The sequence below is a fragment of the Bombina bombina genome, chromosome 3 (genome assembly GCF_027579735.1).
Source record: "Bombina bombina isolate aBomBom1 chromosome 3, aBomBom1.pri, whole genome shotgun sequence".
NCBI lineage: Eukaryota > Metazoa > Chordata > Amphibia > Anura > Bombinatoridae > Bombina > Bombina bombina.
The window spans coordinates 74628009-74643609 of record NC_069501.1 but is presented as its reverse complement, the minus strand read 5'-3'; the positions used below and the strand labels follow the sequence as shown (position 1 = coordinate 74643609).

The 15601-nt window shown below is 39.7% G+C and overlaps 1 protein-coding gene across 5 annotated transcripts in view; it reads right to left on the bottom strand.

Moving 5' to 3' along the window:
• LOC128652886 (nectin-1) overlaps window positions 1-15601 on the bottom strand; it is a 478741-nt gene that overhangs the window by 218101 nt on the left and 245039 nt on the right. For all 5 annotated transcript variants that reach the window (XM_053705870.1, XM_053705871.1, XM_053705872.1 and 2 more), the window contains exon 4: window positions 6338-6449. In XM_053705870.1, the coding sequence (XP_053561845.1) occupies window positions 6338-6449 (112 nt within the window). The remainder of the gene's footprint in view (window positions 1-6337; window positions 6450-15601) is intronic.

Below are 15601 nucleotides of genomic sequence, written 5' to 3'. Positions count from 1 at the left end.
GGTATTAAAGGTTTGTGGTCAGATTCAACAACAATCTTTCTGCCATAGACATACGTGTGAAAACGTTTGCATCCAAACACCACAGCATATAACTCCTTCTCAATTTGAGCATAGTTTTCTTCTGTTGGTGTGAGATTTAGAAGCATAGGCAATTGGCTTACCTTCTTGGAGCAATACAGCACCTAGGCCACTCTTTGACGCATCAACCTGCAGGCAGAGCTCTTTGCTAGGATCGTAGTAACATAGAATGGGACCAGGTTCCTTTGTAATCAGCTCTTTCATTTTATCAAATGCTTTTTCTTGAGTTTCGTCCCATACAAACTCATTTGTCTGTTTCAGAAGCTGCCTCAATGGCGCATTAATCTCAGATAATTTTGGTGTGAACTTGGACAGATAATTAACCATACCTAGGATGGTCTCCAGCTCTGACTTGTTCTTGGGAGGACGCATATCTTTTATGGCATAGATCTTCTCTGGATCAGGTTTGATGCCTTCACGTTTTAGCTTGTGCCCAAAATAACTGATCTCTGAGACACATATCACACTTTTCTCTAGGTTAAGGCGTACTCCTTTTTCACGGGTTCTCTTCAATACGGCATGCAAGTTTGCATCATGTTCCTCTTTTGTTTTTCCAAACACGAGTATGTCGTCAACAATGGCTGTCACACCCTCAAGCCCTTCATAAGTCTCATCAATCTTTCTCTGAAATGCGTCTTGAGCTGAAATCAGTCCAAAGGGTAAACTGAGAAATCTGTATCTTCCAGCCACTGTATTAAATGTTGTTAGCTTGGATGATTCTTTTGAGAGTTTGATCGCCCAGTATCCAGATTTTGCATCCAGTACACGGAGGAATCGTGCTCCAACAAGTTTTGGGGTGATGTCATCCAGAGTTGGAAGAGGGTAATGTGGCCTCTTGATTGCTTTATTCAAGTCTCTGAGATCTAAACAAACCCTGAGTTTTCCATTGCGGGGTTTTTCCACAACTACCAGGGCATTGACCCAGTCAGTCGGTTCAAGCACTTTAACAATAGTCCCTGATTTTTCCATATTGTCTAGCTCCTCCTTGAGGCGACAACGCAGCATGAATGGAATTCTCCTGGGTGGGTATACAACAGGGACGGCTGTGGGGTGTAGGTGTATAGTGCATTCACCTAGAAACTGTACAATGCCTTGAAAAACATCAGAAAATTCCTGTATTATAGCACAGGGTTTATCTATATCCGCGCACACTGAGAAGACAAGCTTAATTAACCCCATGTCTAGACATGCTCTCAAACCAAGTATAGGTGGGGCGTGTGTGTTGACAATTTAGAATTCAAGCACAGTTTTAGTGTCTTTGTATTTAGATTTTAACTGGCAGGTCCCTTTAACATCAAGCGGCTCACCACCATAGCCTGTAAGACGGCGTGCTGTGGGCTTCAGTGCTACAGTACTGAAGAGATTTTTAAATCTGTTGGTAGGAATTATATTTACCTGAGCACCAGTATCTAATTTAAATTTGACTTTATCTGCTTGAGCACCTAACTCAATTTCTGCGAAAGCCTGTTCACATTCTTCGTCTTTGTGCTCTTTGTTAACTGCATCAATAAACAGTTCATCCAGCTCTTCAATATTTGTGTTTTGAACTGAATGTACAGTTTTACGTGTATCTGGCGGCCTTGACTTGCATGCCTTTGCAAAGTGGTTAAATTTATTGCATATTTTGCACTGACGTCCTTTTGCAGGGCATGTGTCTTCATGGCTGTGTTGAAGAGCACAACGACTGCATAGCCCGTCTTTAGTGATGCTCCTGTCACTTCCTTTCACAGTTTTCCAATGCTTGTGCTGATTCTGTTTTTTTTACTAAACACTGCATGAGCTGACTGGCTCTGGGTTGCCATTGCACGTGAGTTTATTGTCTTAAGCTGCTCTTGTACAATTTGTGCGACCGCGCTATATCAATGGCTTTTTCAAGTGTCAGATCAGCACCCTAATTAAGTAATTTCTCTCTGACTTTTGGAGAATTAGTGACAAAAACAATGCGGTCTCGTACCATCTCATCACTGTTAACATATCCACAGTCTTTTACAAGCAATTTAAGTTCTGTTACAAAATGTTCAAAATGTCTCATGTCCCCCCTGCATTTTTTCATGAAACTTGTATCTTGCAAAGACTGGATTAGCTTCGGGCATAACATATTCCTCAAATTTGTCATAATAAGACTTCAACTTTTTAGACTCCTCAAATGTTAATGTCCAAGTATTATAAACATCTCTCCATTTTCATCTACCCAGAGAAGCAAGTAGCTGCACAAGGTTTCCTCAGGCTTGCCACAGAAAGGGCCAGAGAATGAGCTGTACATGCTGGGGAAATCTCCTCCATGCATCTGGTAAAAATTTTTTTGAGTCCCAATCCATCTGTGGCATAGGCACACCTGATAAATCCATTTTGCAGAAAGAAACCAGCTTCTGACACCATGTATTGTTCTTGTGTAGTCACTCAAATTAGTGTCTTAACAAGGAATAACTCGGAGAACACAGATCTGCATCTAGTCACTAACTGTTTATTATCCTAACTGAACTTGTTACCCTATATGGTAGAAACACCAACAGCCAATCCACATTCTGTATGCAAATTATAAAACACATCACATGACATGTTAATAACTACATTATTCACATATACCACTGTGGGAGTGTTTTTAACTTGTCATTGTGTGTGGGCAGTTACCAGGACATTTATTTGTTTTCAAGCTGTCTTTTTATCTATTGGTGTATTAATAAAAGTTACATTTTAACAATCACTCTCTGATAATTTTCCTAAAATTTAGTTTTTGTGTTTAGAGGCATTCCTTCTTTTGTCATCCTATTCTAGGGATGAGTTGCTTTAATAAAATGTAACTACATATGCCTATACACAACCACAAATATTTTTATTCACAAGGCCCCCTGGTGGAAATTTTCTATTTCTAGCTACAACTTTTTGCCTATATGCCTTTAAAGGGACAGTAAATACTAGAATGTTTGTTGTTTAAAAAGGTAGATAATCCCTTTATTACCCATTCCCCAATTTTGCATAACCAACACAGTTATAATAATATACTGTTTACCTCTGTGATTACCTTGTATCTATGCCTCTGCAAACTGCCCCCTTATTTCATTTTTTTTTTGACAGACTTGCATTTTTAGTCAATCAGTACTGGCTCCTAGGAGCTTCACGTGCCTGAGCTCAATGTTATTTACATGAAACACATGAACTAACACCCTCTAGTGGTGAAAAACTGTCAAAATGCTTTCAAATTAGAGGCAGTCTTCAAGGTCTAAGAAATTAGCACATGAACCTCCTAGATTTAGCTTTCAACTAAGAATACCAAGAGAACAAAGCAAAATTGGTAATAAAAGTAAATTGTAAAGTTGTTTAAAATGACATGCCCTATTTAAATCATGAAATATTTTTTTTACTTTACTGTCCCTTTAAATATTGTTGGCAAACATCATGAAACTATAAAGCAAAAAACTTAAAGCACAAAACAATGAAGTGAATTAAAGATCGTATTTGCGACATAACAGAGCATCTAATATAAAGCATCATCCAAGCCCTTTGATGCGCGACGAGGGGGATTGCTATTTAAAGAAAAAAAAAGTATGGCCCAAAAATTTTAATTTGAGATGCGCACTATACGGCGCGATAAAATGATGTAGCATACTAGTCATTAAAAGGTGCGACACAGCTCGTGCGCATGAAAGTTATAGTAAGTTTTAACTAACAGCTCCTTGCCTTGCCCGGATGTTCAGCCCCCATAAACTTAATTATAATAGTCTATAGATTCTGTTATAGTCTATATACTATTATAGTCTATACACTGTTGCTTTGTTAAGCCCTTAGTGAAAACCATATGCTCTGTATGTTTGATTTTAATCCTGATGAAATGTAATATAGAGGGGAATAGTGCCCGTCTTTGGGCTCTATATAAAATGATACATAGTAAAAAACTTTTCAACCAAAATGCCCAAACCATAGCTGTAAGTGTCCACATAAAGGAACTAAGTTTTATACTAACCTTTTAAGACACTCGTCCAGTGATAGCAGACGGACAAACAAGTACTAAAACATATCAGCAGAAGTAATGGAATAAGAGTATAACGTTGATCTATAAAGGGAGGCAGAAGATGAATCCCTGCAAATTTACAAAGAGTCCATGCAATGTTCCCTCTAATTATTTTTTTTCTGTGCAATTATTTTTTCCTGTGTGCAGGCTTGATACCGCTTGTGTGCGGCATTGAGCATACACACATTTATATATACATATATATAAAATATATATATATATATATATATATATATATATATATATATATATATATATATATATATATATATACACACACACACACACAGTTAAGCAATACTGATAAAATAGACCCTCATGTAAAAGCAGCAATAGCATTACACAGTACTTCAGATATTGCTCAAACTGTATATCAAAACTGTCAGCTTGTGACACAGACAAACCTGTCTCCTTCATAACCTCCTCAGAAGCCTAGGCCACATTGTGAGCATAATTTAACCCCACGTCTGCCAAAAAGGGCTACAGTGCATTGTATATGACTACACTGCAATCCTCTCTGGTAGCCAGGGGGTTAAATAATGATTAGCATGTTTGTTTGTTTTTGTTAAAAGAATCCTGGATTGGAAAAAAGACAAAAAAGCTTCTTCTATTGCTAGACTAAGTTGTGTGAGCATTGTGCACTATTTCATGACCCTGTGTGTGTTTTTGATTAACCTCTGTCACAAACTTTCACTGGCAGGTGAATAGGAAAAATGCTTCTATTCAAAATTAAAATAAACTAATGCACATTTTAATTTTGACTGGAATGTCCCTTTTAAAATAAGTATTTCCCCTTTCATTCATACACTTGCTAGTATAAATTATATATTTATGGTATTATGCCCTAGTATAGCGTCACATATAGCAAGGTTTGACTAACCGTGTACTCAAATGTATTCCTTTGCATATGCATATTTTCTGTTCAGTAAATGAAAGGAATGTCACCAGCAGCCTGTCTATGTATGTACATGCAAAAGCATTTATTTTTAACTTTACTCCTATGTTAGAAGTTTGACTGACAGCCATGCACCTCATGCAGGGAGTGTAGTATAAGAGTATTGTTCCTAGTTGGAACAGATTTTTTTTTTTTATTTTTTTTTTACGGTTGAAGATTTTATTGAACCAGGACAAGCAATTTAATGACACTTAAATATGTTGCACTGAAATATTGATGAAGAAAGAAAAAAACCTCTTTTACAGTACTGTATCACACAACAGGAAGATCCTATAGAAATCTCAGATGAATGCTAATGTGTAAACAGTAAAAAGTGTTAACATGTTAGCCTTTATCAGCATTTTTTTAACACAGAAGAAGAATAAGTAATATTTGCCTCTAAAACTGTGATAATCTGCAGCAAAAGCTACCATCATGCCAACTTGGTAACTTAAGGCATGTAAAGAAAATCTCCAACCCTCACCTACTCGGCTGCCTTTAGTGTCTGCTCTGCTGTACGGAGGAGGAGGACTGCACCTCTTCCACTGACATTCTTTCTATCGTTTCCCTGGAAATGGTTATTTCCTGCTGCCCTCCGTGTTTGATCTGTGTTTGATCTTTCTGGTCTCTGACAGCACTGTGTGATTTATGCACACAGCTGTCAGTCAGTTTAGGTCCTCCCCCTCAGTGTAGCACAGGAAACAGATTAAGCTGTTCTACACCGGAGGGACTTTTTAACAGTGCCTCTGTCAACCGTCTTGCAGCAGCTGAAGGCTAGCAGTGATGAATTTAAAAAAAACAAAAAACTTTCTACATTCCTCCTGTACTGCCTGCGCTACAAAGAGAGGGAAGGTGCGCGTCCGCGCTACCGCGCACCTTAGAGGGAACATTGAGCCCATGATAAGATTTCCATGAGGTGAAAATATGGTGACATGAGGCAGTACTCCCTTCACTTCCCTCTGACAAGGACTGTACTCTGAGGGGAACCAAGCTTCAAAATGCTGTAAAATGCCTTTCACTGACGAAATCAAGCACTTAATTCTTTAACCAACTCCTAAGGAGGCAAAGTTTAAAATTGAGGTATGTGTGAGGTGTTAGGAGTATTTATAGACTTTTGGGAAACTTTGCCTCGCCCTGGTAGGAATGTATATCCCATATGTAACAGCTTGTGGACCCTCTTCATCTATATGAAAGAAAAAATTACTGCAGAAGACAACAAGTAGACAATGTGCTCCCGGGAACCCATCCCTGGTCTATATGAAAATTATAGTTGTGCTAATGATTTTGGTTTCATTTTTAAAGATGAAAAATCATACCATTTTCTTTTCCATGTGTAAGTAGGTGGAGGGATGGAGTCTGCTTGACATTCAAGTTGCAACTTCTCATCACGGCTGAAATGTACTTTGATATCCACATCCTGAGGAGGATCTAAATGAGAATTTTAGAAGGAAAACCTATCAGGAATCCATTTGTCCATGTCCCACTAATATGTATTTATAATGTTGTGGAAATAATGTTATGTAGTTTGAATGAGGAACTTGGACATATTTTTGGTACAGTACTATTGGAGAATCCACATTACTTAAAGGGAAATAAAATTCACAGGTTTTCTTTGATGATTGAGATACAACATACAATTTTAAATAACTTTCCAATTTACTAAAGAAAATCTAAGAATTGGGGTGCACATGGAATATTGACTTATAGAAAAGAACTTTCCGTGCAATCAATTACAAAGTTAATTAGTAGGAAACGAAAAGAAAAGGAAATGCAGAAACAGCTGCAAACTAAAGTATGACAAAGCCTGCACCATTCATTTTATTACAGGTTAAGTATCATAAACGCTTAAAATTAAATTTACAACATGAAATGAAAACTTGTAGCAAAACAGGACAAGAGGTAATATTCCAAATTAGCAATATTACAGTCCCAGACAGAGCATAACCTCTGGAATTTATTGTGACCTACACGCTATGGGTAGAAAACTACTGTCCAAGTCCAACTGTAATGTAAGGGTAAAAAAATGGCCCAAAAAGCAAAACGCATAAGCCCACAGACTTCCTTTAAGTAATATAAACACAGCGGATGAAGCCCCAGGCCAACCTCCATAGGGCAGGGGCGAAATGCATTAAATCTGGCAGTGACTTTCTACGCTACACCTATCCCAGATTGAGGAATGCTGACAAGGGATGTAATTACTCTGTGGATTATGGCAGCAGTGATTGAGTTATATCCTGATAGCTTCAGCTCCGCTTGTGGTTTGGGCGTAGAGCATTCATTGTAAAACAGCAACCCCAGTCTGATCTTTGTAATAGTGAAACATGCATGTATTTAAGTGCATTAGTTTGTGTTTTCTTGCTACTAAGGACTCACTGATATTACTTAACTGTTTGTTGTGATATATATTTAAAATCAAGAAGACTGTTTCTATTAGAAGGATTTATGTCATCTTCTACAACTGGATTTAAACACTACTGAAACTGAAAAACGTGAAACCCCTCCATTGCAATATTGTTGCAGCTCTAATGATGTTCAAACTAAATTGCGCTTTTGTGAATGTGTTTTCGAAAGGTAATGCTCCTTGGTGACCGGGCTTTCTAACAAGATGGGACATTTCATGAACGCAAAGTCCAAACATGTATTTTACAGTTCTTGTGCCCATGTTATAAAACTATCAAATGGCATTGCGCCTTTGTGACCCTTAGTTCAATAATGTAGGCACAAGAACTGGAATGCACAACCCCTGTTAGCCAAGATTTAGTTTTTTTACTGAGATGGAGATGTTTTTAATGTGAATAAAGTTTGGAATTTTTAACGTTGTCGTTAGTGGATCATCCCATTGTGCCATTGTATTGCCTACATCGGAACGATCCACCTCTGTAAAAGCTTTGGAAGTCTCCTTGTGTGTGTGATAAGGAGCAGGCAACTAGCTAATGGCTGAAGACTAGAAGCTGTACATTGTTTGGAGGAATAATGCCTCTATATCTCCTATTGTACACACAGTAAATAGGGTGTTAAGCTCAGGTCATGACTCAATAGGGTGTGGAATACTCAATATGGAATAGCCTGTCAGCTGACGTCACTAAGTGGCGGAGGAAAGCTGAGAGCGGCATACCCGGAAGAGAGTATGGACACTTAAGGTGGACATGCCACTAGCAGAGAACAAGTGCCTGGGGCTACATACAGAGCCGGTCTATGGACAACCACATGAGTGTGGTACACGCCAGGATGAGAGTGGCGGTGGTGAGGAAGCTTAGACCTATCAGATGAGTATCTATCCCTGGATCAACCAAATCTGTTTAGTTTTGGGACTCATTAATTCCTTAATATGTACATGTGATAGCAGCGATAGTATCTAAGCACGGCTTTCCCCATTTTGTGCCCTAGCATAAACGCTGGTTTGAAAGGGTTGTATATTCTCTTTTTTTGCACAAGAACTGGAAAACACACTGTCGAGAATGTGTTTAGGCTTTGCGGCTAACAAAGGAGCAATCCCGTTGAATGCCCGGTCACCAAGGTGAGTTTCATTTTAAAAATCTATTCACAAAGGCACAAATTCGTTTGACTATAATTTGGCGGCAACAATATTGCAATAAAGTATTACTACCGTTAAAATCCAGTTGTAGAAGATGACATAATCCTTCTAATAGAAACTTGTAGTTTTCTTCTTGATTTTTTTAATAAAAATACATTAAGATTTCTCTCGTTTTCAAGTATATCCTGGGATATGCTAGCAATACATTACATATTGTACAAATAGTTACATTTTTACATAGCTATACACAGACACAAGGTAGGTCTTTTTGTAATTTACAATATCTATAAGACTGATTTGTTTCTAAAGATTCGAGAGATTTTTCTAATTAAGGATCTCAGGTTGCTGGAGGATTGGGTGGTTTCCAGGATGTTATTCCACAGCTGAGGAGCTCTGTATGAGAAAGACGACTGACCAGCTTCCTTGTATTAACAGGCAATGGAGAGTAGAGTGGAAGAATAGGTCCTTAAAGTGAAGGTCAAGTCTGGCGTTTTGGTTAGCATTTTTCAATATGTTTGCTAAATTCAGTATGATGTTCATTCATCAAATTATATCTAGATACAATGAAAAGTTATATTTTTTACTTGTTGAATCGGCTCCGTTTCGCCTGTATAATCCGCCCGCCATACTGCCGTTATTGAGTGACAGTTTTTCTATCCTATCTATTGTTTACCCCCGTGGCGTCCAGCCCCTTTTCTGTTTCGTCATTCAAACCGTCTGCGCATGCGTTTAAAAAACAGTGCGTCATAATCGGAATGCTCGTTCATGTTTCGAGCATGCGTTGTCCGCTCTCGCAATTGTTGAAACATTGAATCAACAGCAACGCTCTCTCGCTCTATTAGAGGGTGCAGAGCGATCTTGCGAGTGACTGACTGACAGACTTCCGTAGCAATAAATGATAGAATTGGGTTTATACATTGCATACAAAGTTACGTGGATGAAACGCATGCGCTTTTGAGTCGACGATACGCATGCGCAGTTGAAAAAAACACGGGTGCACGAGCGCTTGTAAGAAACAAAGCAACGTCATAACAGCACAATAAGGAAGTGTGGTAGGGGCGGAGCTAATCGCGATAACGGAGGTATATTATAAATAGATTTTATTTGAAATGGATTCGTTTTTTATACATATAAAATCAGCGAGTGCAATATTTTTAACTTAAAGTTTAACATGGTGTATTGTTAATAGCAAGAATTGACCTTCACTTTAAATTTATAGGGGGAGTGGGGAGGAGGGGTGAGCATTCTGCTCAGGTAGGCACAGGAGTTTCTCAGAAAATGGACAAGACAAAAGGTAAAAAAAAAGTGTCTAGAGTCAAGCGATAGCCATTTCAGATAATTTCTGATGTATAGCACACCAAAAGCAGAAAACAGTGCTTTTTAAAATCAATAAATGTAAATATAAAAAAATAATAATGTGTCAATATAGCCATAGAGCAAACATTACCAGTATACTCAGCTTGCCTATATACAAATGGCATTCAGATTGTTAAGCAGTGACCATGATGGATTTGGATTGCAAGAGGTTCCATTTGAAATCCCAATCACAAATATGCAAACCTGATTATGAAGATGACTACTGATAGCAACAATCATGACAATGCTTGTGTGACTTCAACAGAAAGAAATTGCTATTTGTGATTTCTAAATGTTAGAGCCCTGATATCAGTTTACCTGAAGATGCCCTTAGCTGTATAGTATTTTATGTACGCAACACACATACATCTGAAAATTAGCATATACATATGTAAATGTATGCCCTGCCCACTGCAGATAGGCATACAACAGTGATGAGCAGAGCTTTAATGAGTCGATACCATGTATGCAAATACACTTCTCCTGTGGTCATTTCAGAGTCTCTCGTCTTGGAATACTTGCAAAGCCAAGTGCCTTTAGGTGTTGAATTAGAAAATACTAAAATGGTCTCAAAAACCTGTTGATAAAAATTCTTAAAAATGGATTGTGATCACAGAGAACATTTCAGCTACATGTTAAAACTAGAACTTTTTCGGAAGCCAAAAACATGATCATGGCTGTGGGAAATAGCGAAAAATGCAATACAGTATTATGAAGAAAGTAAAATTACCACTTTCAAGCCTAAATACAGCTTTAAATAATCCAGCCAATAAATTGTGACCTCTATATTCCTTATGAGCTGACGCAGAGTAAAACATTTTAGGTCATTACTCTCATTGGATGCAAAAGGTGCCAATATATTGCATATTAAATGGTGATTTCCCAAGGTTAAAACTTTTCAGAGGAATAATTAAGTTTAGTAAAGTGTTTTACATTTGACAGTGTACTTTAAAGTGGCATTTACTACAAATCATGTAAATGTCACATAAATCTGTTTTGTGTTTTATTTATTTATTTATTTAACAAGATGAGAAACTTTTACTGGATAGCTCAGGCTATAGAAAAACTGATTGCCACGCGGAGGTTAAAAGCATCAAATCCCACTAAAGAAAGATTTTTGTTTTTGTTTTTACAGTGCCTTAGGGAAAAAAAAAGGGAAAAAAAAAGGGAAAAAAAAAAAGGAAAAATGGTCGGGGGCAGTGGAATCTCCCTATCCGGAAGGAAAGGAATTTATCTGGTAAGCATAAATTATGTTTTCCTTCCTAAGATAGGGAGAGTCCACGGCTTCATAACTTACTGTTGGGAAAACTATACCCAAGCTCCAGAGGACAATGAATGAATAACGGGAGGGAACAAAAAGGAAGAGGCACCCTATTCTGAGGGCACCACAGCCTGCAAAACTTTTCTCCCGAAAGCTGCTTAGCAGCCTGAAGATAGAACTTCAAGGCGCGAACCACATCCAAATTGTGAAGTAAGCGTTCCTTCGATGAAGGAGGATTAAGACACAAGGAAGGAACCACAATCTTCTGATTGATGTTGCGATCTGACACAACCTTAGGAAGAAAACCTAATTTAGTATGTAAAACTGCCTTATCTGCATGAAAAATCAGATAAGGGGGCTCACATTGCAAAGCCGAGATCTCAGAAACTCTGCACGCAATGTCAACGGAATGCAGACGCTCAAACGGAACCCGTTGCCAAACCCGAAGAAAAAGATTTAGGCTCCAAGCAGGAGCCCCAGATCTTAACAAGGTCTGATCCTAATCAGAGCTTTAACAAAGGACTGCACGCCTGGAAGCTCAGCCAGTCTCTTGTGCAATAAAACCGACAGGGCCAAATATTGAGAATATTCACTATGATTTAAGTGAATATCAGAATATATATAGTGAAATAGCAACTAATCAATAGTTACTATGCGAGTTGTTATGAATTCAAGTCCGTAATAATTTTATATAAACCTTACTGCAGAAATATGAATCGATGTTTGGATATCAGACTCTCATTATAAAAGTAAGTATGAGTTCGAATAACTATTAAGTATCACATTTTGATCCTTGTATGCTTACTGGTATTATGACCAAAAAAAATAGTCACAGTACCTGAGTTGTAGATTGCAAATCATTTTGAGAAGTAAATCTTCCTTACTGAGACTGCGAGGAACAGTTTCAAACACTTGCAGTGATTTCCGGAAGGCTTGGAGGAGGAGTCAGCCTCAGAGTAGCGATCAGTACAGCAAAGAACAATTGTGACGTAAGCAAGCAGAGATCGTTAAACAACAACAGCAAAACTTAATGCAATCTGTTCCAGCATATAATGGTTAGTTCAGGTAATGACATAATAAGCACAATACATTACCACGTCAGGCAAGTTAACGGCACAATAATCAGATGCGGCTCACTTCCCCACTTGGATTACAAAGCAACAGTTCATTAATATGCAATGTGGTGAGATTGATAATCACAGCGTAACGTTACAACTTATCCAGATGGTTAAACAAATCCTTAAGTAGGTGATACAATGTTTAAGTTTGGTTGGTACCTTAGGAGAGTTGATGAATCCACTTTACACGATGAAGACTGCAGATATCCAAGGAAAAGTTTCGCAATAATTTACCAATAGTGAGAGCTCAGGTTCTCAGTAGTTGCAGGTAGGCACTATGAAACAATACTAAGCACAGGATCTAGGGTGCCTGCAAATAAAATTTCAAAGCACGAACCACGTCCAAGTTGTGCAACAGACATTCCTTCTTACAAGAAGGATTAGGACACAGAGAAGGAACAACAATTTCTTGATTGATATTCCTCTTAGTAACAACCTTAGGTAGGAATCCAGGCTTGGTACGCAAAACCACCTTATCAGCATGGAACACAAGATAAGGAGAGTCACATTGTAATGCAGATAGCTCAGAAACTGTTCGAGCTGAAGAGATAGCAACTAGGAACAAAACTTTCCAAGATAAAAGCTTAATATCTATGGAATGCATGGGTTCAAACGGAACCCCCTGAAGAACTCTAAGAACTAAATTTAGACTCCATGGCGGAGCAATAGGTTTAAACACAGGCTTAATTCTAACAAAAGCCTGAACGTCTGGAACATCTGCCAGACGCTTGTGCAACAAAATAGACAGAGCAGATATCTGTCCCTTTAGGGAACTAGCTGATAATCCTTTCTCCAATCCCTCTTGGAGAAAAGACAAAATCCAAGGAATACTGATTTTACTCCAGAAGCCTTTGGATTCGCACCAAAAAAGATATTTACGCCATATCTTATGATAAATTTTCCTGGTAACAGGCTTTCGAGCATGAATCAAGGTATTTATGACTGACTCAGAGAAACCCCGCTTTGATAGAATCAAGCGTTCAATCTCCAAGCAGTCAGTTGCTGAGAAATTAGATTTGGATGCTTGAATGGACCTTGAATCAGAAGGTCATGTCTCAATGGCAGAGACCATGGTGGAAGGGATGACATGTCCACCAGGTCTGCATACCAAGTCCTGCGTTGCCACGCAAGCGCTATCAAAATCACTGATGCTCTCTCCTGTTTGATTCTGGCAATCAGACGTGGAAGGAGAGGGAAAGGTGGAAACACATAAGCCAGGTTGAACGACCAGGGTACTGCTAGAGCATCTATCAGTACAGCTTGAGGATCCCTTGACCTGGAGCCGTAACGAGGAAGTTTGGCGTTCTGACGAGACGCCATCAGATCCAACTCTGGTGTGCCCCATAGCCGAACCAGCTGAGCAAACCCCTCCGGATGGAGTTCCCACTTCCCCGGATGAAAAGTCTGACGACTTAGAAAATCTGTCTCCCAGTTCTCTACACCTGGGATATAGATCGCTGACAGATGGCAAGAGTGAGCCTCTGCCCACTGGATTATCCTTGAGACCTGTATCATCGCTAAGGAACTCTTTGTTCCGCCCTCATGATTGATATAAGCCACAGCCATGCCTGGAGAGCATTGAATATCGCTCTTAATTCCAGAATATTTAACAGTAGGAGAGCCTCCTCCCGAATCCACAAACCCTGAGCTTTCAGGGAATTCCAGACTGCACCCAAGCCCAGAAGACTGGCGTCTGTCTTCACTATAACCCATTCTGGCCTACGGAAACACATTCCCTGGGACAGATGATCCTGTGACATCCATCAAAGAAGAGAGTCTCTGGTCTCTTGATCCAGATTTATCTGAGGAGATAAATCTGCATAATCCCCATTCCATTGATTGAGCATGCATAGTTGCAGTGGTCTGAGATGCAAGCGAGCAAGCGGAACTATGTCCATTGCCGCTACCATTAGTCCGATTACCTCCATACACTGAGCCACTGACGGCCGAGGAATGGAATGAAGAGCTCGGTAGGTGGACAAAAACTTTGATTTCCTGACCTCCGTCAGAAATATTTTCATGTCCACCGAGTCTATCAGAGTCCCTAGAAATGAAACTCTTGTGAGGGGGGAAAGAGTACTCTTTTTTACGTTCACTTTCCACCCGTGAGACCTTAGAAAGGCCAACACTAAGTCCGTGTGAGACTTGGCTAGTTGGAAGGAAGACGCTTGAATTAGAATGTCGTCTAGATAAGGCGCCACTGCTATGCCCCGTGGCCTTAGAACGGCCAGAAGGGACCCTAACACCTTCGTGAAGATTCACGGCGCCGTGGCCAACCCGAAAGGAAGAGCCACAAACTCATAATGCTTGTCCAGAAAGGCGAACCTGAGGAACTGGTGATGATCTTTGTGGATAGGAATGTGTAGATACGCATCCTTTAAGTCCACGGTGGTCATCCTGGATCAATGGTAAGATAGTCTGAATGGTCTCCATCTTGAAAGATGGAACTCTTAGGAATTGAGGATCCCTTGACCTGGAGCCGTAACGAGGAAGTTTGGCGTTCTGACGAGACGCCATCAGATCCAACTCTGGTGTGACCCATAGCCGAACCAGCTGAGCAAACCCCTCCGGATGGAGTTCCCACTCCCCCGGATGAAAAGTCTGACGACTTAGAAAATCTGTCTCCCAGTTCTCTACACCTGGGATATAGATCGTTGACAGATTGCAAGAGTAAGCCTCTGCCCTTTGGATTATCCTTGAGACCTCTATCATCGCTAAGGAACTCTTTGTTCCGCCCTCATGATTGATATAAGCCACAGCCATGCCTGGAGAGCATTGAATATCGCTCTTAATTCCAGAATATTTAATGGTAGGAGAGCCTCCTCCCGAGTCCACAAACCCTGAGCTTTCAGGGAATTCCAGACTGCACCGCAGCCCAGAAGACTGGCGTCTGTCTTCACTATAACCCATTCTGGCCTACGGAAACACATTCCCTGGGACAGATGATCCTGTGACATCCATCAAAGAAGAGAGTCTCTGGTCTCTTGATCCAGATTTATCTGAGGAGATAAATCTGCATAATCCCCATTCCATTGATTGAGCATGCATAGTTGCAGTGGTCTGAGATGCAAGCGAGCAAACGGAACTATGTCCATTGCCGCTACCATTAGTCCGATTACCTCCATACACTGAGCCACTGACGGCCGAGGAATGGAATGAAGAGCTCTGTAGGTGGACAAAATCTTTGATTTCCTGACCTCTGTCAGAAATATTTTCATGTCCACCGAGTCTATCAGAGTCCCTAGAAATGAAACTCTTGTGAGGGGGGAAAGAGTACTCTTTTTTACGTTCACTTTCCACCAGTGAGACC